Below are 22,271 nucleotides of genomic sequence, written 5' to 3'. Positions count from 1 at the left end.
CGCGCGGATGCCGGAGGTGGCCGCATTGACGGAATGAGTAGCACGGGCAATAGATGTAATGAGGTCCAAGGATGGCTGGCCCCGATCAGGGATCGAGGCGCGCTTTGCCATTGTTGAAGGTGTGTGGAGAAATAACCCCGGTCAAGGTAAACAAGAACAAAGGGAGCAAACACGCGATAAAGTTACGAGCAAGGTCAGGATTCGATCCGACGTGAAGCTACCCCAGATTGGGTCGATAGTAATTTACAAACATGAGATGTAAGTTGCAAAGGGGGGCATTCCAAAGGGGGAAATAGTAGTAAGCCACAAAGCGGGCATGGTTATGTAGGACGCGTGATGAGCAGGGAGAAGACCTGAGCGTTGCGCCGGACACCCAGTCCGGCGCGACCGGCGGACAGTAAACAAGGGGCGACTTACGCTATCGCGGGTTCTAGTGAAATCGTCAACGTTGACGGTGACAGTGTCGTCTTTGCGCGACATGATTCCAGGGCTAGTGAAACACCACTGAGAAAGAGACTCGGATAATTTTTGTTTCTGGGGAGAAGGGAACGGAGAGAGAGAGAAGAGAGGAATAATGGGTTTCAGACAAGAGGAAAAAGGGAAAAAGAAATTTTCGCTAGCGGGGTCGCGGTAGAGGGGGGATTAGACCCTACTAAATAGTGGGCGCTGAAGGGCGCTGAAAGCCTGAAGTGCTGTTGCGTCGCTGTTTTAGGCTTAGGGGCCCTAGGACAGTGGGCACGGGGAGTTCACTAGTGTGCTTCAGGCCTTGTTGAGCTCAGTCTTCCTGGGAGTCTTCAGAAGCTCCCGTTAGGATTCTGCGGCTACCGGGGAGCTCAGCTGAGTCCCGTCCTCTCCTGTAAGCGCCGGCCAACTCTCGGTTGCACTGCAGCCTGTCCCGGCCCCAAATCTCTTCACCACCCCCAAGGCCTACACATGCTCACCCGGGTGCCGGGCGCCTACTCTCAAGGCTTCTTCGTTTGCCCCTCCCCTGAGGTCGCACACCAAGAATACTTGAAACCCACTAGTGCTGTGCCTACGGTGGTCAATGTCCACTCCCAAGGTCGCCAACTGATTTTTGTTTGCAATGCGTAACCAACGCACCGCCCATCTTTCCACCGCGAAGCCCGGGATTTGGGATTTTTGGGATTTGTTTTGACATTTTTCTTGGATGGATTAATCGGCCATTCTTTTGGGGGGCAAAAAAAATATTTAGTTAGAGAGTATATATATTTCTGCTTTCTTTTCTTTCATTTCTTTCATTTTTTTTTTTTTTTTTTACTTTCTTTTTACCTTTGTTTGAACCCCGCCAACACGCTGTCGTGTCCCGGTAGAGAGTACTTTTGTTTTTGCCCCTCCATGGATGCGCCCGCGAGAGGGACTGCAGAGCTACTGTGCTGTATGTACCCCACTGCGCCCGGAAATGATTCTCATCTACTGAGGCGCTTTCTGCTTTCTTTCCCTCACCACGCGTTTTCTCTGGCAGATTCGTGAGGATGTCTGCTAGCTTGATAAAAGTCGAATCGGTTAATTTAAATCAGAAACGCACACTTCACAAGTAGCAGATACATGAACTCAAACGCAAAAGGTTCCGCTGGACAGGCGCATTCGCCCACGCAACACTGACGAAAGGTTCTGCCTGATTTGGAGGGACCTACTATGCCTCTCAACGAATCTAGCTGATTTTGCAATTCTGGAACCTGTGGTTTTCATATGTGGACTACAGTCTCAAGACCAACATCATATATCCTAGTACCTTCTGCTCTGTACGTAGAAACAAAAGGCCATCGCTATCCGCTTCACGCCCTCACAGTCTTTTGGGGGGGGTAAACAAATGGCGCAGTCGCCACAGCGGTCGCTAACCAACATGACATAATGGCTCAGCGGCATGCGCGGGTCTCGACTCACCTTGGCCGCTTACTTTTCGCCTTCACCCCAGCGGGCACTCCCAATCAAATGGCGGTCTACCCTCCTTTTCCCCCCATGTCCCGGGCTTCCTACAACCCTCTGGCACAAATCGGGGTCTGCAGGGTAGCCACTTTTTTGGCTGCTGATTTTCTAATTTGTTTTCCAGTGCTCATCTAAATACTTTCCTTATGATTGTACCTCTTTCCTCTAAACTTTTCGTCTCTTTTATGAATATTTCGAATGAACAATTTTCCCTTGTCTGGGCACAGCGCTATGGTCATGCCAATTTCAAGTAGCGATAGCTTCCTGCTGTTGTTAGTGGGCGGTTACAGCCCCGGCGTAAGCAACAATGCAGATTCAGAGAAACCCCACTAGTATCTATTTTTACGATTCGATCAATAGCAGACCGTGTAGACGGAAGATCGCTAAAGTCATTTCCAGAGTCCTGATGGGCCATTAGCATCTATTAGACAAGTCTATGTATAATCCAGCAAAGGCATTGACATCAAACACTGTTTAATCAAACAAGCCATAGTACTACGGCCTTGTTCGCAATCTCTGCATACCCTTTTTGTCTGTGCCATGGTCTCCACTTCTTGTGGACATACCCAATAATGGAGCTTCGGGTTTTATGCGTCAGAGCGATAGATATCAGCCATGATCTGAGCGTCTCTGTCGTGGCCTCCACGATTTCGTGGCTTGGACAAAGGCTGGTCATGCTGTATAGTGGGTAAGGTATGCATTACCTTGTCAGCACCTCGACTTTATGACCAGGGGCAGCTAGTACTCAAAATTAGTCTCCTTAAATCGCATAAGCAAATCAATAATCGTAAGAGGAACTCACTGAAAGAGATATATCGCTATGAGCCCTTGTCTGATACAAGGATTTGGATCGTATGGGCCAAGGCACTATCAGCCATACTGTCTACCTCGCTTTGAAGTTCAGGTATAGTTTGAGCCGCTTCCACTTAAGCTGCAATCAGTCACAATGCTACTCAAGTACCTACAGTGGCAAGCATTCAATAAACACTAAGATACAGTTTGTAAATTAGAGACGTTTAATCACCTCGAGACATGATACGCCTTCAATGGCTCAGATTAATTCTCAGACTGCCCATCTAATTAATCCACCCAAACTCCACAAATACCCAAGCCTCATACTCTGTACCATGAAGACCAAGAGGTAATCCACCCAGTGATCGAGTACTGCAACCCACTTACAGAGTATAGAAGTAAATCAGCAACGCAATCCCAGCAACTACCATCATCTAGGAAGGGTTAACATTAACCAAATTATAGAGTTATACATCCCTTCCGGGTGATATACACTTTCTCATACTAGAAAACCTCGACAAAGCGATCCAAGGTACTAAGGTACCCACCGCACGCCAACGTTTAGGGTTCTGGAAGCCCCGTCAATTGTTTTACGTAATAGACATATATTGTTGGTCACAGCTTTCCAGTAATAGTGCAAGAACAAAATTTTATATAGTCCCTTCTTGTTCAAGCCTTGTTCAAGCCTTGTGAAAATGACCACAGTGCCAAAGCATATCTTGAATGGAATTACGATGTGTAAAAAGATCAATAATGTGAACACCATGCTCTATACGAAGTATAGCTAATAACTTGAAAGAAAGAACTCAGCTCCGTGCCCCCACAGCAAACCTACACCTGGCCTGTATCCGCGTTAATCAGAGGAGGAAAGACCCTACGGAGTATATTCGCCTTGGCGGCTGAGACAGTAAGCTAACAGGTCTGGTGCTGTGGGGTGTTGATACAGGAATTGCTTTGTTGATTGCTTTCCTTTTCGGAGATGTTCTGAGCATCTGGCCTGCTTTGGCTCTATGTAGTATAAAAAGGCAGAGTTGATAGAGACGCGACTGTCGCTTTGATTACTTACTGAGAAGAATAAGACAATGATGAGTTTGGATACTTACTTTCCTATTCAGGTTAAATATCACGTGCTTTATAATAGATCTGCATGTTCAGTACTTCTACTTTCAGGAAGTCGCTAAAAACTCCCCAGCTAGACTGAGCTGAGGGCAGAACTAATGGTCATAGGAACTTAGGACCCACGAGCAAACAAAAATTTGACTTAATATATAGACATAGGCATAGAATGATATGCGCGGCTGGTTGCGTTGCACGATGGTTTTGGTACATGAAAAGAATAAAAAACAAGTACAAAAAACACTTCGTGCTGATCGTCTTTTAGTCCACTCAGAGATTAGGTAACTCAAGCTTGGCTACGAGCCATGCAAGGGCGGGGTGGACAAATATGCCCTAGGCAGTAAAACAAGCGAACAGCAAGACGAGATGAATACACAGTAGCTACTAATAAATGCTTTACTGTTTCAGATGAGGTTTAAATTTCCTTGTTTCAGTATCCGACAAAAACCAGTTTTCTTTTGCTGCTGCCAAGTGCCAACGGTGCCATGGGAAGTTCTGATTCGGTGGATCGGTTCGGCCCGTCGGACTATCCAGGGCTTGCTCGGATCAGGGTCTTTAGCTTCAAGTACTAGCTTATACTAGTCTTCAATATACATTAAACCTTGCGTACGGAGTATATATCTTGGCTGGGTAATGTTATGATTTATGCAGGCACTAATCCTCCTTGCGATAGTTGGCAGGCCAGATACCGTTCTTTCCTGGACACAAGGTCCCTTTCGGATCATGCGTGTTCTTCACCTTCTCGTTCAATTTCATCTGAGCATTCTCATTGAAGCTGTAAGTCTCGGCAATCGGTCCATCAATGTGAGATGAGCGCGATATTCACCCCGCCCAATCCGCCGCCTCGGCGATCAGAGCCTGAATAAGCTTATAAGCCCGATTTCTTGAATCGGGATCTTTCCGATCGAACAGAATGCAGACGATGTGGTGCATTTCACGAGCCCCGACGACGAACATGCTAATGAAGTCAAATCCGTATTCCTCGCTTAAGCGGCGGGTGAGATCTTACTGTGCTTTGGCATCTCGGTCATTACTTTGGCGATCGGAGAGAAGAATAGATGTACCCCCTGGGGAGCCAGGACTAATAATTGAAGCTCAGTAGTGGATGGGATACCAAGCTTGCACTGTATCGTTTCGGATCCGTAGAATGATGTCGTTGGGATGATCCTCGGGGAAATAGAATTTGGCGACGGAGATCTTGCTGAAGGACGCTTTGATGACGGACCAAAGAGCGTATGACAGGTGGGCCGTACATCGCTCCATAGAGATTCCAGCGACCGACATTGAGGTTTTCTGAAATCTCACCTAGTTCGAGGTCGGTCAGGGGTTTGTTAGAATTGGTGTATTGGCTCTGGGAGATTGATTGTGAGAAACCGATAAACTGTATTCAATAGCTTAGCGAACATACCTGCAGGACGGTACTAACTAGGACGTTCTCCAGCTTGGGTGTGTTCTGAATTACCCCGGAGATTTCCAAGGTCGGAGTATTTCCACGATCTGATCCAAGTCATTTGTCTCTGGGGAAGGTAATTATGTACGCCTGATACCCGCCAGGTTTAGGCATAAGCAGATTTCCATTTTCACGACGATTCCGAGAGACGACTGATATAATATACCAGCACTATGCGGGCCAATACCATAGTCAAATAACTGCCAGCTCTCGTTTGGTTCCTGCCCGTGGGGCGGCTTGCTCTTGTCCGCTTTTGGGTTTGGCGAAGAATCCATCCCAGTGTGGATGAGTGGACCATCGGAGGTTGTGCTTGACCAAGTACTCATGGAGGTCAAAGTAAGACACCCCAGGCTCGAGCAAGACATAGGCTTTCTCAGGATCAGCTTTCAACACTCTATTCATATTTTTGGCCATGTCGATATCAAGACTGCTGGGCACTCTCGGGGCAGTGCCACCATAGCCGACATTTCTACCCTTGGAGAAAGGCCAGATGGGGATCTCAAATTCATTGGTCAATTTTATTTTTTTTTTTTGGTCATCAGTAACATTTTCAGGTGCAACAACAGCCGAAGGGATAAACACGTCTTGTCGAGGATGTGGAACATGTCATGGGCTCTACTCTTCCTGAGCAATGCCATTGTGACTCTGGTGATTTAAACATTTGTTTCATTAACGACACTTTTTACCCGTGAAATAAAAGCATTAAACCTAGTTAAATTGGTATTTGGCGGGAGGGCGATATGTTCACCAGAGGCTCTCGGGCATCGCCGTCAAGGACGGGGTGGCAGCCGAGGTCTCCCATGTTGTAGGCTAGATACGACTATTTAAGTCGTTAAAGAAGCAATTCAACATATGAACATTTCAGAGCATAGTGTACTAGATTTGCTCCCAATCGGAAACAAGCGAATAGCATTCCATGCCTTCTGGTAGGTTGACTCTATGACTTTAAGTGTGGTATGGTTTCCAAGATATCCGAAGCCAAATCAGGTCTTCCCTCTGACTCTGAACCATCAATACTTTCTCACAATCTTTCCATATACTATTATTCTTTTCTTATTGTTAAACTCCTATAACTTTATATCCAGGCTGGTCACGCGATCGCAATTCCATAAAGGCACCAGACACTCACCGGGGATACCTAGAACCTTACCTACTGCTGTGAGTAGTGTATACAACACATTTAAGATACCTAACCCTTCGATGCTATTTGCCTGGTGGAAGCGTAAATGCTAGAGAGGCGACGATGTTTGGGATTATCAACCCGCCTCCAATGCCACGCAGGCCTCGCATGAAGCACAAAGAGCCCAGATTATTGGCAAACCCACCTAATACAGTAACCAAGATAACAATACAATGCATAAAAATGAAATAGATACTATTTCCCGGGACCAGATAGTGAACAGAATGCTGCAATGCATGAGGAACAAACAGGGATCAGCATGGATCTACTATGTAGAAGCCTCGTATTCTGTAGTTGAATCCACATGTTGATCTGCCGTTTACTTTCTCCCCGGGCTTTTCATCTAGATCTAGCATGTCAATCAACAATTCCTCTTTTGCCCAGCACGACCGATAGCTGGAACTGTAAGACTTTCACAGCCATCGTTAGCCCTACATTAGTTTATTCAAAAGAATCCGGACCTGTAAGCACAATGTCTCTAGCCCAGGTGCCTCAGAAAGTTAGTGTCATGATATTCACTGACAATACCAACGGAGAAAGAAGTGAGGTGATTCGGGTGTCTAACATTTATTCTCCAAAGAATGCTCGTTTGGTAGATTCGCTTCAATCTCATTTTTTTCCTGTTTTTCTGCATCCAATCGATATGTAGTCCTCACCCGTACTATTAAAGGTATTGTCATAGCTCCAGGGAAAGATATTATAGAAGGATAGGTTAATGCTGGTATTCATAGATTCACAGTTAATAGTCTAGTAGCACGAGAGGTCAAGGGAATAACCCTAGATCATGGAAGGTATTGGATTGTGGGCTAGACTCCCTGCAGCATTCGTTTTCTGACGATCTATATCTTGCATTTCCCCCCTTCCCGCATAGCCTCATACAATGAGGGCTACATACAATCATACATGCCTATAGGGCGTCTTATACCGCGAACAACATTCACTCTTGTTTTAATGGAGCGGCCTGGTGTGGCTCACAACTGTTTGTATTGTTCTTTCTTAGCAAGCCACAACAAGCATGCCGGATTCCTTAGATCCAACACCGCCGATTGGTAAAGATTTGGTTCCACTACTTTGCAAACCCATACAGTCCGGAAACGTCTATATGACGAGCCAATCGACGCGGGTCGGCAGGGGGTGATCGCGGGGCTTGGACAAGGTTACTGGTTCTTGTTCGGGACCTATGGAATCCGATTGACAGCAAGTGGCCTGAGCCAAAAACGAAACTCAATAATGCTAGTTGGCTGCCCGTCTTAGATCGTGCTCGGTATGGGATTATTAGGTCTTCGTTGCTACAACTGGCCACTTGGTCGCAGGCGTGGACCTTGAACGCAGTTGACTCGGTTATATGCTTTCTATACGTCGATATCAAACAGAATACTGATGGTGACCCTTGCTTGGGGCTTTTCTCCTGCGAAGCTCCCGCATCGTGAAGACGGATGTATCTATCCAGACTGCCTTCTTCAAGATCAGGGGTACAGCATGCCTATCTCCCTTGACCAAAATCTGATCATCAGAAGCCCTGATCCGGCTATCAATAAGTCAATTAGCCACCCAATGCCATGGACATCATTTAACCTCTCGACGAGGTCATGGCCTTTCGATTACACCCGTTTTGGCGACAGTAAGTACCGAGACAGCCTTGACAACCTCCCCGATCACCTAAAACACCTCGGACATTCACTGAAAGTGTCATGATTGAACGTGGCTTAGTAGAAGTCCATTCGACTAATAGCTGTCTTCTCTATTATAATAAGTATTAATTCTGGCGATGATTTTGTATTAATCTGGCAGAGAGGCAAGTCGTCCGTTCAATGTGAATGAGAAACACGATATCTCCGACATACCTTTTGCACCAAAGTGGATTTCTCCTACCCTAGATTCTATAGTCGTGGGTGTCGCTTCAACAATGGCACCAACTAGGGTTGGCTCAATCAGCTGGGTTAGCGTATAACAGCCTGTTACTTTAAGGCCTTTAAGGCCAAAGCCGAGGACACCGTTTTTTTTTAGTTTGTTGACGGCTCTAAGCTTATCAAAGCTTCTGATACTCATGTTCCCACAATGGCAGAATAAGCTCACTGAAGGTTGGGCACAGGACTATCTGGTGTATCGATCAGATATTCCGGCCCCATGGGATTTGTATCCGAGGGTTCAAAATGGATGCGGGGTGTCGTGATGGTGTTGGGGGTCCTTTGGCATACCATCATGGTCTGCACATCTGTATTTCGAGACAGCGTGTACTATATGCTATACGTTGAAAGTGGCTGAGCACTTAAAGGACGACACCACTTACCTACTGAGGCTGTCCCGACATGAAGGGAAGGCCCCAAAGATAAAGAGCAGCTACCCATGCTATACTTGGATGATGTCAAATCCGGGCCAATTACTCCAAGTATTGTGTCGTTGCGCTAAACATTCACTTTGGGGCATGCGCATCTTGTGTTCACCAACATGGGATGGCGACCTGTTAACTCTACTCGCCGTCCACAAAGAACGTGTCTTTGTAGTAAGCGTCTCTGCTTCAAAAGGTGCATATCATCAGCAGCGATGAGGAAGGCATCCAGGACAAGAACCCACCTATGAGAGCTAGTATTGTCCGTACATTTAAGGTGTATAGAGACAGGATCATGGGCTTGGTAATGAGCTACCTTGTCAACTCAGCTGGGTTGAACCTCCAGTGTTAATGTCATTATGTGCACATATTCAGTGTGGCACAGCAGACCAAGCAGTTGGGCAGAAATCCCAAGACATCTGAGACAAGAGACGGCATTATGATTGCTCGGCGAATCGAAAGGACCCGATATGTTTGCAGGAAAACGCCCGGACCGTCCCCCCCGGTCACGATAAGGAGACACAGGAAAAGACGTCTAAGGACAAAGCAGACGAGCTGCTGGAGTTTGAGATACTTACCTACCCACCTGACGGAGATGATAGTGAACTGAGATATCCGTTAATATGGTTCTTGCCCGGTGTAGCGGCACGCCTTTTTCCTGACAGCGACGATCACGATCTGACAGGCATTCCGGACTGTCCTGAATGGTCCCAACCAGGGGTCAAGGGAACAGCGGTAGGGTGGTATTATTACAATCTTATTCTTGTTGCTTCTTTATGCATTTCCCTGTATTTTACCTACGAGTTGAAGGTCTACACAGTTAGTTAATCCGAGAAGTCATGGTGTCAGGCTAATATAGATATTACTACCTTGTGAACTGACAGAAGTTCCTTCCGTACAGAGACTATGAAGTAAATTGGATATGAGATAGAAGAGATAAAAGCCTTCTTGGGAGAGAGAGAATCACATATAGAAATGGATTTTCTCAAATGGACAAAGATTATTCACCTATCACAAAACAGAGGATATTGTTAGTTGTGTCTGTACCACGAGCGTTTTCATTCTCCGCAGGATTATATGTGCAAAAGGACTCGTCTAGCAGCCCAGGTAGTAGAAGCGAGATAATAAACTTTTCCTCAATAATGGAGTATCATATGGACTGATCGACAATTTACTCCAATCATAGCATTACTTCCAATAAGCCGCACAAGCACAAACGCAGCAAAAGGGTGTTGGGAGGCTGAGAAGGTTGTCTACTCTCCATAGACTGCGGGCCATGATACCCTAACTCAAAGGCCGTTCACAGTCAGCAGTTACCTTAACTTCGCAGGCCGGGAACCTGGTGTCCCACCAAAGCAGTCCCTGTGGAGGCATGAACAGTCGGGTCGTCATTTGGCTCGATATTGACCGAGAGACTCTGAACAGTATCGTTCTTACTTGAAGACACGGGGTTGGAAGTGGACCAGATCGTCACGATCGGCGCAAGGCTTACAACTCAGAAGTTCTAGAAGCATTGTGCGTAACTTTCCCCCTGCTCGAAAGACTGAAGGTACCGGGTATGCCTTGAGAAAAACGGGGCGTTATCTGGTCAACATAGACCCTTTAGTGAGCACGACGGCAGTTTAAGCAAGACTTTCCCACATAAGATACAATTCTCCTTGAGCTCATTCGCCGTGAATCCTTTGTGAGATATACCACAAATGAGAAATCAGCGGGTAATACCTTAAAATACGCGCGATGATTATGAGAGTTAAAGATACACTATCCCAGATACGCAGGATAACTTTAGATTCCTGTACGGATAGGTTGGACATCATCCTCTGGGCAACATCAAGCATCCAGTCACTATCCTTGAAGAGATGTCAACAGCAAAGGGAATTCCACTTTCACTGCCACGTGCCCAATAAGAGAAAAGCATAAGCTAAGAAAAACCTCGTGGAGGCTGTGCGCAACTGGAAGACAAATCATAGCCGTCCATGTCATCCCATACTAAGCTCCCTGAGCTCAGCTCGATGCAGATAATGTCCGTTGTCAGTACGCCATACGGAGTACTGCTTCCAAAGACCGACATTTTTGCATTGTGGGGAAGGAGAGAGCATCGATGATTTGCTGAGCAATGGACTCGGACTCCGGCTCTGCCCCGAACCCTGAGGACCTTTTTTCTCTCGGATTATTGTGGAGTATCCCCGTTCGATTGGGCGGGTTCAACTGCCAAGTCTTTTAGTGAGGGGACTCGGAAGATACGTTTGGGGACTCGCTGAACAGCCTCGCTGGATGGTGTACAGTCAGAATTAAAAATAAACCCAGCATGGCCCCCACGACATCCTTCATGTCGATCTCATTTCCCAGCACGGGGGTGGTGAGCATGGACTTGGATTTGAGATGGTATATTGACATTTACACAAGGCTTCATTCGGATAAGATGGGATTCCGAACAAGCCGTGTCTTAGTATGCACCAGCAAGTATATTAGGGCTAACTAAATACGATTTAGTGACGACCCATCAAGCTTGATTAAGTCAATTCCGATAACAACGTTACAATGATATTAATTGCCCGAATTTGTCAAGAGATCGGCAGGTACTGGACCCTGGAAACTGTTCGCCAACATCAGGCAGATTCTTCTCATTCTACGCCAGTAATCGGGCTAAAGGAAAGGCTCTTTTGGCCCCAGGCCATGCATCTCATGGACTGGGCTGAGTCAATCACATCCGCTTTAGGGAAATCCGATATCACAGCCTTGTGCATGCGTGAGGCTCAGAGGCGGTCTGGTCAACAGTCCCAACTCTCGCTCAACTGACCATCTCACACTACTGATGCCCCACCGCGTGAACGAGCACCGTATGACTGGTCCATTCTTGGGAACGAAGATGGTAATTCGTTCCACAATGGACACTCGCACTACGTGGGCCCAGTGTCAATATAAGCCTCGCGCCGATCACTGTTCAGGCAATTTCTCTTCCGTGCAGGGTAGTATCAATTAGCATGACATGAAAATGGACGCTAGTCATATTCTCCGCGCTGAATGAGGAACTAACAGGGAACGAGATGCATAGGCCCAGCTGCGGCCGATAAGCTATAAGTAAGTGAGTTCGCCCTCGGCGAGATCTTGTAAGCTAAAGATCCAAAAGCGCCATAGCGAGTCTTCGCCGGGGTTCTTGATCACAATGGTGTCCCTCACGCATATATTTTCGAAGGCCCTCCTCACACTGCTGGTGGGCCAGTCTGCTGCCCTAAGCTTTCTCCCCGGCATCAAGGCCAATAATCTCCAACTCGCCTCGGTATTAGGTATCGATGGCCATACCGCCAGGTTCAATCCTGAGAAGATCGCAGAGACCGCTATCTCGCGCGGTTCTGGCTCAGAAGTCCCTGCCCGGCGGATATCGGTATGTCTTTACCAGTCAAGCTTTCTAGTATATGAGGTAAAATCTAACTCGGCGTTCAGATCCCCATTGACCATGAGGATCCATCTATGGGCACCTATCAGAACCGCTACTGGGTTTCAGCAGACTTTTACAAGCCCGGTGGTCCCGTCTTTGTACTAGATGCCGGTGAAGGCAATGCCTACTCCGTGGCGCAATCGTATCTCGGCGGATCGGATAACTTCTTCGCGGAGTACCTCAAGGAATTCAATGGGCTGGGTCTTGTGTGGGAGCATCGGTGAGCCACCTACCCTAGTCATCATTGTCATGATTGACCGCTAACCTCCGGTCCGATTGAAGTTACTATGGTGACTCTCTGCCCTTTCCTGTCAACACTAGCACCCCCAACGAGCATTTCAAGTACCTCACCAACAGCCAGGCACTGGCTGACCTCCCTTACTTCGCTGAGAAGTTCACTCTCAACGGGACAGACTTGAGCCCCAAGTCCAGTCCCTGGATCATGCTCGGTGGCTCATACCCGGGCATGCGCGCGGCCTTCACCCGCAACGAGTACCCGGACACCATTTTCGCCTCGTTCGCAATGTCTGCGCCCGTCGAAGCCCGGGTCAACATGACCATCTACTTCGAGCAAGTCTACCGCGGCATGGTCGCGAACGGACTGGGCGGCTGTGCCAAGGACCTCAAGGCCATCAACGACTACATCGACAGCCAACTCGACAAGAAGGGCCAAGCCGCCGACGCCATCAAGACACTCTTCCTCGGTAAGGAAGGCATCCACAACTCCAACGGCGACTTCACCGCCGCGCTCGGAAGCATCTACAACCTCTTCCAGAGCTACGGCGTCGACGGCGGCGAAGAAAGTCTCTCCCAGCTCTGCAGCTACCTCGACAAAGGCGCCAGCCCCAACGGCATCGCCCGGAAAATCGGAGTCAAGGAACTGACCGAGAAGTTCGCCGCCTGGCCCCCGCTTCTGTACCTCATCAACCAGTGGGGCAGCCAGGTCGGTAACGGCGACTCCAACTGCAAGGGCCAGAACAATTCCACCGAGACCGTCTGTGAGCTGGGCGGGCAGTTCACCGACCCCGACACCATCAGCTGGACCTGGCAGTACTGCACCGAATGGGGCTATCTCCAGGCCGACAACGTGGGCCCTCACTCCCTACTCTCCAAGTACCAGTCCCTGGAGTACCAGCAGTCCCTTTGCTACCGACAGTTCCCCGGCGCAAAGGAGAGTGGCCTGCTCCCCGAGCACCCGGAGGCGAACGAGACGAACGCCGAAACAGGCGGATGGACCATCCGTCCTTCCAATGTCTTCTGGAGCGCGGGCGAGTTCGATCCCTGGCGGACGTTGACGCCCTTGTCGAATGAGACATTCGCGCCGAAGGGCGTGCAGATCTCCACCAATATCCCCAAGTGTGGTGTCGAGACACCTGAGAATGTGCTCTTCGGCTATGTCATTCCGAGGGCGGAGCATTGCTTTGACTATGACTTGAGTTACAAGCCGGCTGATAAGTCGCGGAAGTTGTTCAGTCTTGCCTTGAAGAAGTGGCTCCCGTGCTGGCGGTCGGAGCATGCTCCTAAGGGTGTACAGAGGAAGTGGATGTAAGTTGAAGACTGGAGATACAGATTCTTTTCTTCTTTTGTTATTATATTTTTTGGGTATATAATGTGTGACGGTTACGGGTTAGATGATATAGGGATAAACAAATGAATATATGGATGAATATATCACCCATTTCAGAATAGAATAGCGAGAACAGTAGTACACAATGATATAATCCAACCCAAACGCCAGGAACACCAGGAATAACCTCCACAGGGAATAAATACCCACTCCAACAACCCAATCTCAACACCATAAAACAACTCCAGAAAGTAAATTAAGATTGTTCAAGACACGATAACAAGTCTTGGCACCATCTACCACTCTCACAATACAATAAATCCAACAAACCAACCACCCCTACAACACTCACCATCACACTCTTCTTTATATATAAACCCAAGATAAAAAAAACCAACAACCCCACCACAAACAACTTTCCATTCTCGGTTTCCTCACCACCAAAACCATATAATACACAACCAACACCCAATACCATAACAATAATCTAATTATAATACCTTTAATTATAATTAACCCCAACCCAAACCAAAAAACCAAAAATGTCCACAAAAACCACCATCCTAATCTACACGGGCTCCCCCCTCGACTACCCCGAATACCGCCACACAGCCTTACACTTCACCTTCGCGACCGGCACAACCAGCACGATGCACGTAGTCGGCACGCAAGGTCTCTTCATCTTCCAAGAAGACGTGGATCTCGATCCGCACGAGTTTGGGAGCGAGTTGTCCAAGACGGTACCTGTTGGGGAGATCGATGGGGGCGTGAGCGCCGAGACGATTCGGCGGGCGGTGTCGGCGACGCCGGTGAGGAATGGCAGGGAGGATTTGGATTGGAATTGTCAGAATTGGGTGGGGGATGCGTTGAGGATGTTGGTTGAGAAGGGGGTTTTGTCGGCGGAGGTGAGGGAGAGGGCGGTGGATGGGATGGTGGAGGGATGTTTGGAGGCGAGGGATCAATAAACTTATTTTTTCATTTATTTATTGGGTTGGTTGGATGAATGTATATATTTATCTTCTTTTGCTAGTATGGATTATTTGGTTTTATAGAGCTAAATTTATTCTCATGGCGGTAAGTTTATATTACTTGTCTAGATGTGTATACATTGGTATGTATGGACTAGTTTGCCTGCCAAGGGATATCCCTAATTGAACATGCTTTAGATTCAAAAATACACTGATATCTTCATCTCTAAATCTAACAACTATCCATCTAGAACTTGTACACCTGGTCCTTGTTGTAGCCCAGCTCCTTCAGGATACCAGACAGCTCACCCTGGTCCTTAGGGCTGACCTTGTTACCGCTAACGGCGTTGTAGAGGCCAGGAGGTCCGCAGACAAAGATCTTCTGGTTCTCCTCCTTGGGCTCGGGGAGGACGGTCTTCAGGAGCTCCTTGTTGATGTAGCCCTTGCCGCCGGTCCACTCCTTGGGAGGCTTGTCGAGGAGGTAGAAAGCCTTGAAGCGCTGGGGGTAGGTGTTCTCGAGATCCTGGAGCTCCTTCTTCAGGAGGATGTCATCCTCGGTGACGTTACCGTACACAAGGGTAACCTTGGTCTTGTCGTCGGGGTTCTTGAAGATCTGGCGGATGAGCTGGTACATGGGAGTGATACCGGTACCACCGGCAATCAGGGCAATGTGCTCATGCTTGTTAGTCTCCCACTGGTACTTGGGGAGAGGGCCCTTGAAGGAAAGACGCTGGTCGACGTTCATGCTGTGCAGGTGCTCAGACATGGGTCCGTTGGGGTAGACCTTGACGACAAGGTCGAGGTAGCCAGGCTGGTCTGCCACGGATGATAAGTATTGATTCCGTTGTAAATATGAAAGAGCCAATGGTTACCTTCATCGCTGGTGGGGGTGTAAGGACGGAGGACGGCCTTCTCGGCGCCAACGGGCTTGAACTTGGTCAAGAGAGCAGCTAATCTTATGTCAACAAGGCTATCCGGGCAGACCATCGTTTGAGCCACTCACAAGCAATAGTGACACCGGAGACGGCTTCCTTGTCCTCAAATTCGAAGCGCAGTCTCTTGGTGTTGTGGCTGAGGACCTCAATTTCCGACAGCTTCAGGTCCACCCATCCCTGGTCACCACCAGTGAAAACCTTGGCGCGCTCAACGGGAGCCTCGGCGGTAGCGCCAGCGCCGTAGTAGTAGCGGTACAAGCCCACACTGAGACCGGTAAGGCCGACAGCAGTGTAGATAGGAGCCAACGACTTGGCCTTGGGGGCCTCCGTAGAGTACTTGCGGAAGCTCTGCGCACACAGGTCAGCACAAGTCTGGAACAAGTATGAGAAGGATGCAGTGATTTCTTACCTGCCTCAAGGGCTGGGCACAGCGGAAGGTCTGACGGGCGAACATTTTTGGAGTGAATGAGATTGGAGGGGGTGTTCAATGGTGTAAGAGGAGAAAGCGAGAAGATTAGAAAGGCGGCTGGAGACTAAGTACCTTAATTGAGCTCTTTTCGTTTTCGGGACCCGCCCTCCGACCTCGCCGATTCCACATGACGCAATGCCTGCCCTAGGGTCCCTGGCCTGTATTCCGTGCCTATTACTAACGTGCGACTCCAATTCCGTCGCATTTCGCTGCATGATTATGGGGACAACTAAGATTGAAATTGATTGCTATAGGGCCGGCGGTTACGTAGTGCTTAGAGTGCGTGGAAGATAATTTTCCCTGTCATGGAGTCCGAACCTTATATCCGATCCGATTAGAAATATATCCGATCAAGCAATGGCCCAGTGTTTCAAGTCTCTTCTCCGAAGTACATGAACTAGGAGAAATAAAGCAGAAATAAAGCCAGACCTCCGCAATGGAACCCTACTAGCCTTGAAGCATGTCAATCCAACTGACAGGGCTGGTATATGTTTATACATCGCACACCATATAGTCCATAGATAGGGACGCTAGGCCTACCATTGTTTCGACATCTCATCGACAACCAAAGCATGAATACTACGTACGAAGGGGGTGACCTGTCTACCAGCAGGAAATTTACTTCATTCACCTCGTAGAGAACCGTCACATTCAGAAGACAAACCCGGTATTTTTAAGAGATTTAACTAGAAAGGTCGCTGCAGAGGACTAGTGAGACATCAAAACCATTTCTCCCATTATCTGGGTTGTAGATACACGCCATGTTCTCTGCGTGCTCTGTCCTGCATGCATGCTATGGCCATAACATAGTCATTTCATCCGCACACTCCTTCCCCAAACACCCAAAATTTCACATTTAAGCGAAGGTAGCAGGACGAGAGTAAGCGAAGATCTTCTTGCCCTCGGACTTGGCGGCACGGTGAGGCAGAGGGAACTTGAGGTCCTTCTGGAGGAGCTGCTTGATGTAGGGGCGGCGGATGGAGTCGGCGTTGTCGACCTCAACAACCTTGAGGATCTGCACAGTATCGTTAGACAATTCATATCAGGGATCGTTCACGATCAGCAGAAACATACGTGGATGGAGCCGAAACGGGCACGGTGGCGGGCAGCCATGTCCTGGTAGAGAGCCTCAACAGCCTCGGTACGGCTCATCTCACGGAACTCCTTGTACATGTTGTGGGTACCGGAGCGAGAGTCGTAGCGGATCCAGATACCGAAGTTCTTGACCTTCAGGTGACGCTTCTCGGGGATGACATTGAGGCTGACGATCTCACCGTTGGCCTTCTTGACCTTACGGAGCTGGGTCAAGAAGTACCAGAACCGGGACTTGGCCACGACAGTGTTAGGCGCAAAGATGCGCATGCGGTAAAGCTTGGGCGTGGGGTTAGCCTCGGTGGGCAGATGACGCCCGATGACCTGGTACTCGGTGAGACGCCCTATAATAACCAGTCAGTCATTTGGCACTTTCAAAATCTTCAATTAGTGGCGTTCAATCATCCCAGCGGTGAGAATCGGTGCGCTGAATTCCGTGCGGTACGTTGTCAATCCTTTCGATGCTCGAGAGTCGAGAATATTTTCCACGATATGCGACCGTAAAAATTCCAATTTTCCGACCGTGCGTAACGTCCATTCGTACTAAAATAAAATCCTTTTCACAAAATCCACCATTATCGCCTTCGCTGAATCGGGTCCATATAATTTTCATGCTCCTCCTCGATACATTCTTCCTCCGGCATCGTGTCGTTCAACGTTCGCAAGGGGATACACCGCACCGATTCGCCAGGGTCAAGGGGTCCGAAGAGGGAAATTTTTTTCACTTACCCATCTGGTAAATCTGTTAGCAACAAAGCCTTCAAATATAATGGGTAAATAGACAGGGTAGGACTCACTTTTGTCGACTGTTGTGGTTGCTCGAGAGAGGTATGCCGGTTGGGTCTCGTTCGTGAAATTGGGGATTTGTGATTTCCGTTGAGTTAGGGCTGCCACCCTAAGCGACCTTGAGGCTTGGCACGGGACACCATTCCCAATTGGGCACGCAGCCACTGTGGCTGATAAGATCGGTCCCGTCGGCGGTGAGGCATTGTTCCCCACCTCATGCTTGCACTTGTACGGAGGAAGCACATCGTGGTTCCATCTCCAAATGCCCGCGATATGGGCTCGACTTGCTAACCCGATACTGAAAGTCTATGATTGATCCGTGAACATATTACCATGGCCACCATATTTGAAGACTTCGTTCAAGGCCAGCGAATTGGCTCTGGCCCTCGCCTTGCTGCTGCTCTCACTCCCGTTGCCCCCGCCGAGTACCCCCAACGACTCCAATCGTTCTACCGCTTCTCCAATGCCGCACGAGTATCCTCAGACCTCCGCTATTCTCTCTTTCAGGCCAATGGGTTGAAGCTACCAAAGCAAGAACAAAATGCATGGATCGATATCTTCTCAACGTACTGGACCGCCGTCGGAGAGATCACCAAATTCACTGATTCTCCGTCAAGCGCGAGCTGGGTTAAGGTCTTCAACTCTTGGAAGGACTTGGCAAATATTCTCATTAGGGGCTATACGAACTTCGGTCTTCAGGCATGGACAGTTCCATGTCTATACATCGTTGGGAAATATTTGCGAATCTTCGCTATGAAAGCAGACGCCGAGCTGTCGTCCCAGGATTCGGTTGCATTCGGAGACAACTTCCAGGATGACATAGCGGCCGATTTCGAAAAGAGCGCGAAGCTTGAGGAATCGGCTCGTATAATCAACCGAATGTTCACTTTGTGTCTAAGCGACAGGTGGGTTTCAAGAGGCGGCCCCATGGGTTGTAGCACGTTGCTAACCACTGAACTAGAGCCCCGATTGAGGAGTCGCGCAAATGGGGCATATATAATACGACAAATTTGTTGTTCAAAACTTATTTCAAGGTACGGAGAATATTACCACTACGGCAGTATGTATGCAACTGACGGTGTATCAGATCAATTCTGTTTCACTTTCCAAAAACCTTCTTCGCGCGCTCAACGCTTCATCGGCAGACCTTCCAGATATGGAGGTCTTCCCCAAGTCTCACATAGTCACCTTTAAATATTATGTTGGGTTAATTCACTTTCTGGATGAGAATTATGCAGAGGTAAATAGTAGCCCCGGGCTTTGTCGGCCTCTGAGACTAACTCTTGCGTTCGGACAGGCCGAAGAGCATCTGGCGTACGCATGGAACATGTGTCACAAAGATGCAGTCAAGAACAAGGAGTGAGTACAGTAACCCCCGCTCAAATATCCTAACACTAATTTCTTGGAGGATGATTCTTTCTTATCTTATCCCTTGTCACCTTGTCACGACACATACTTTACCAAGCAAGAAGCTTCTTGCGCCATTTCCCAGACTCGAGAAGCTGTTCCGTCCGCTTTGCAACTGTATCATGAAGGGCGATCTCAATGGCTTTGACAATGCTATGACAGCAGCGGAGGAAGAATTTGTCAAGCGGCGTATCTACCTGCCCCTCGAACGAGGACGTGATATAGCACTGCGAAACTTATTCCGAAAGGTCTTCATCGCTGGAGGATTTGAAGAACCCAAGGATGGCCAGCCGCCAATCCGACGTACACGTGTTCCCGTTGCTGAGTTTGCAGCAGCATTGAGGATAGGTACACATGCAGATGATAGATCTCGTGTTGATATCGACGAGGTTGAGTGTTTGCTATCGAACCTCATTTACAAGGTAAGTTCGCAAATATTTCTCATGTGGTCTATGCTACGCGAAAGACCATTGGTCACTGACAACGAATAGGGTCTTATGAAAGGCTATATTGCTCGGGAGCGCGGCATGGTGGTTTTAAGCAAGGGTGGCACTGCGTTCCCGGGAACTGGTGTTTAAGAGCGACACAGCCAGCTTAAGACGAGAGGCATGTTAGCGCCGATTGTCTACATTGTCTTGTCATATTGCCTGCATATTCCGTCAAAACCATCGGCCACCAGAGGGTCATCATCCGAACGGTCCTGGGTACAGATGATCTATTTATCAACTTGTGCTGCTCAGCGTTTACGACCTTCCCACCAGAGCTTCTAGCGCCTCGCACTTGGCATACAAATTCCAACTCTAGTCCAACTGCTACACGACCCTTGATGGCTAGATTCACAACATTGCTTTTGCTACATGGACAGGAAGGCATCATAAAGGACTATGGAATACCAGTCACTCAGAGTCTTCTTGCTCTGTTGATAGCTTCAACAACTACGCCAAGAGAGAGAAATAGCGTCTCCAATGGCTATAGATTAGAAGTTTACATGATTTACGACAATCAGATGCACTGCATTGGCTTTAGAACATCAACATTATACCTAAGTCTCTCATATCGTGGGCGATAGTCTATCTTTGGCTTACATTTACACTATTATGCCTGTTACAAGATGCGAAGGATTGAAAATACCAATAGAATTATATTTATATAACTAGCACAATAAAAGCACCTCATTCCGCTAGAGGTGAACAATACGCTGTTTAGCGTAGGTCAAAGATGGCCTGCATCGACTCTTAACAAAGAGCCCTAGAAATACAAGTAGCAGGCTGAAAAGAACCGGCCATTCAACAAAAATACCACCCGCATAACATCCCATCATACATTATATATCGGATAACCAAGTCGCACGAAGACCCCAAACCAGTGGATATCAATAACCTGGAGAAGGCTCAGCCTTAGACGTAAGATCATCCTATCATAAACGTTAGTGCAATTACAGGAGAGAAGAGACAGAGAGGGAGGGAGAACTCACCATATGATTACACATCGCTACAAAAAGATCAAAAAACAATTTCCCTCCTTGTTCCATCTCCATCTGCATCGTACCGCTCCGCTTAAACGTCGACCGACTCCGGATGATCAAGGCAAGATAATGCGCCCGGAGCTTCGACTCGTTCTCGGGGGTATTACTGTAGGCGTAGCGTGCGCTGGTAAGGATGGTACTACATTGGATGCCGGAGTGTAGGCCTTGTTTCCGGAGGGCTAGGCGTTTGAGGAGATCTAGCCCGTATTTATCTGCCGCGCAGCTGTTTCAGGAAGTATGTTGGTTAGTATATCCATTTATGAGGGGTACTTATTTGGAAACAGGAGTGGAAAGCAAAAGGGAAAGAGAAAAAGCATACTAAACAGCCGTATCCCTCAGTATCTCCGCTCCAGCAGCATGATGAAACAAAGTCGCCCCATTACTCTGGCCATCCTTATCGGTTCCCGTATCTTCCAATTCCCAGGAATTTAATTGCTTGTTGTGCACCAGCTGGGGGTAATAATCGCCCTTGTAGAGGTACTCGAGAATACACGAAAAGACTTCCGGTTGCTCATCGGGAAGATTCACTCGTCTGTTAGGAGAGTCCGACGGCTGTGCTTGGGTATATGCTGCGGCGAAGAATGGGGATACGCAAAGGATGTCTTTGTGAGCTGCGAAGAGGCGTTTTTGTGGACCTACGCAGAGGGTGATAACGGCCGGCGAATGTGATCTGGTAGTATATGACTCGGTTTAGTTTTAGTTTGCAAGAATAATTGTAGATAAGTATGTGTTGGTCAGGGGTTTTTTACCGTCCATTTGGAGGGCTGGATGAGCCCTGACGTCTGTCTAGACGTCGCGATATTGACGGGCTGTCTCTTAACAGCTGCTGTTTTCTGCTCCGAGATACGATTTTCCCGGCTCCATACTTCGAGGATAGACTATCTGGGTTGCCTGGGGGTGTGCGTGTGCGTTTTGTAGAGAGCATTTTTCTGGGATCACTACGCTAGTGTTGTTCGGTTGGCGTTGGCAGGAGCGGTTTCTCTTGTAGTGAGGGAGAGATATGGAAGGAATAGGTAGGAATGGATTCAGGGGTTCTTTTGCTTTAATAAAGCTCAGGGCAACCATGAAACGGATGGAGAATACATGTACTGCTACCGTATGAACGTCGGTCGGTACGGATTATAGAAGAAAAGGGGTCGGGGGAGTCGAGTCATTTTGTGATCAAGGCGCCGGGGGCAAACAGGGCCTTTTGTATGGTTTCTGATGCATCCATCTTGTTAACCATCAGCTCGACCAGGATTTCGTCTCTTGTCTGTCGAGAATATTATC

The 22,271-nt window shown here is 48.2% G+C and overlaps 7 protein-coding genes across 7 annotated transcripts; 3 read left to right on the top strand and 4 right to left on the bottom strand.

Moving 5' to 3' along the window:
- Positions 1-4,509: 4,509 nt before the first annotated feature.
- AO090003000878 (uncharacterized protein) lies at positions 4,510-5,943 on the bottom strand (the record flags this gene model as incomplete). The annotated part of the gene is given in 9 exon segments (XM_023235080.1): positions 4,510-4,630; positions 4,682-4,859; positions 4,920-4,936; positions 4,970-5,052; positions 5,081-5,236; positions 5,264-5,352; positions 5,394-5,614; positions 5,628-5,889; positions 5,925-5,943. 9 exon segments carry the CDS (start codon positions 5,941-5,943, stop codon positions 4,510-4,512), a joined length of 1,146 nt encoding a protein of 381 aa, XP_023090133.1.
- Positions 5,944-11,980: 6,037 nt separating this feature from the next.
- AO090003000876 (uncharacterized protein) lies at positions 11,981-13,888 on the top strand (the record flags this gene model as incomplete). The annotated part of the gene is made up of 4 exons (XM_023235079.1): positions 11,981-12,199; positions 12,259-12,473; positions 12,611-13,798; positions 13,885-13,888. 4 exons carry the CDS (start codon positions 11,981-11,983, stop codon positions 13,886-13,888), a joined length of 1,626 nt encoding a protein of 541 aa, XP_023090132.1.
- A 474-nt stretch (positions 13,889-14,362) lies between these two features.
- On the top strand, positions 14,363-14,975 carry AO090003000874 (uncharacterized protein; the record flags this gene model as incomplete). The annotated part of the gene is given in 3 exon segments (XM_023235078.1): positions 14,363-14,762; positions 14,851-14,931; positions 14,947-14,975. The coding sequence occupies 3 exon segments, from the start codon at positions 14,363-14,365 to the stop codon at positions 14,973-14,975; spliced, it is 510 nt and encodes a 169-aa protein (XP_023090131.1).
- Positions 14,976-15,035: 60 nt separating this feature from the next.
- On the bottom strand, positions 15,036-16,177 carry AO090003000873 (cytochrome b5 reductase family protein; the record flags this gene model as incomplete). The annotated part of the gene is made up of 4 exons (XM_001819947.3): positions 15,036-15,604; positions 15,661-15,738; positions 15,792-16,071; positions 16,133-16,177. The coding sequence occupies 4 exons, from the start codon at positions 16,175-16,177 to the stop codon at positions 15,036-15,038; spliced, it is 972 nt and encodes a 323-aa protein (XP_001819999.1).
- An 871-nt stretch (positions 16,178-17,048) lies between these two features.
- Positions 17,049-18,017, bottom strand: AO090003000872 (60S ribosomal protein eL20; the record flags this gene model as incomplete). Its single annotated transcript, XM_023235077.1, has 3 exons — positions 17,049-17,207; positions 17,267-17,628; positions 18,014-18,017. 3 exons carry the CDS (start codon positions 18,015-18,017, stop codon positions 17,049-17,051), a joined length of 525 nt encoding a protein of 174 aa, XP_023090130.1.
- A 386-nt stretch (positions 18,018-18,403) lies between these two features.
- Positions 18,404-20,055, top strand: csn12 (the record flags this gene model as incomplete). Its single annotated transcript, XM_023235076.1, is given in 5 exon segments — positions 18,404-18,975; positions 19,032-19,104; positions 19,158-19,429; positions 19,479-19,950; positions 19,969-20,055. 5 exon segments carry the CDS (start codon positions 18,404-18,406, stop codon positions 20,053-20,055), a joined length of 1,476 nt encoding a protein of 491 aa, XP_023090129.1.
- A 1,265-nt stretch (positions 20,056-21,320) lies between these two features.
- Positions 21,321-21,758, bottom strand: AO090003000870 (BTB/POZ domain-containing protein; the record flags this gene model as incomplete). The annotated part of the gene is made up of 2 exons (XM_023235075.1): positions 21,321-21,637; positions 21,752-21,758. 2 exons carry the CDS (start codon positions 21,756-21,758, stop codon positions 21,321-21,323), a joined length of 324 nt encoding a protein of 107 aa, XP_023090128.1.
- Positions 21,759-22,271: the final 513 nt, after the last annotated feature.

The sequence above is a fragment of the Aspergillus oryzae genome, chromosome 2 (assembly GCF_000184455.2).
Source record: "Aspergillus oryzae RIB40 DNA, chromosome 2".
Taxonomy (NCBI): Eukaryota; Fungi; Ascomycota; class Eurotiomycetes; order Eurotiales; family Aspergillaceae; genus Aspergillus; species Aspergillus oryzae.
This window is presented reverse-complemented; position numbering and strand designations above follow the sequence as displayed.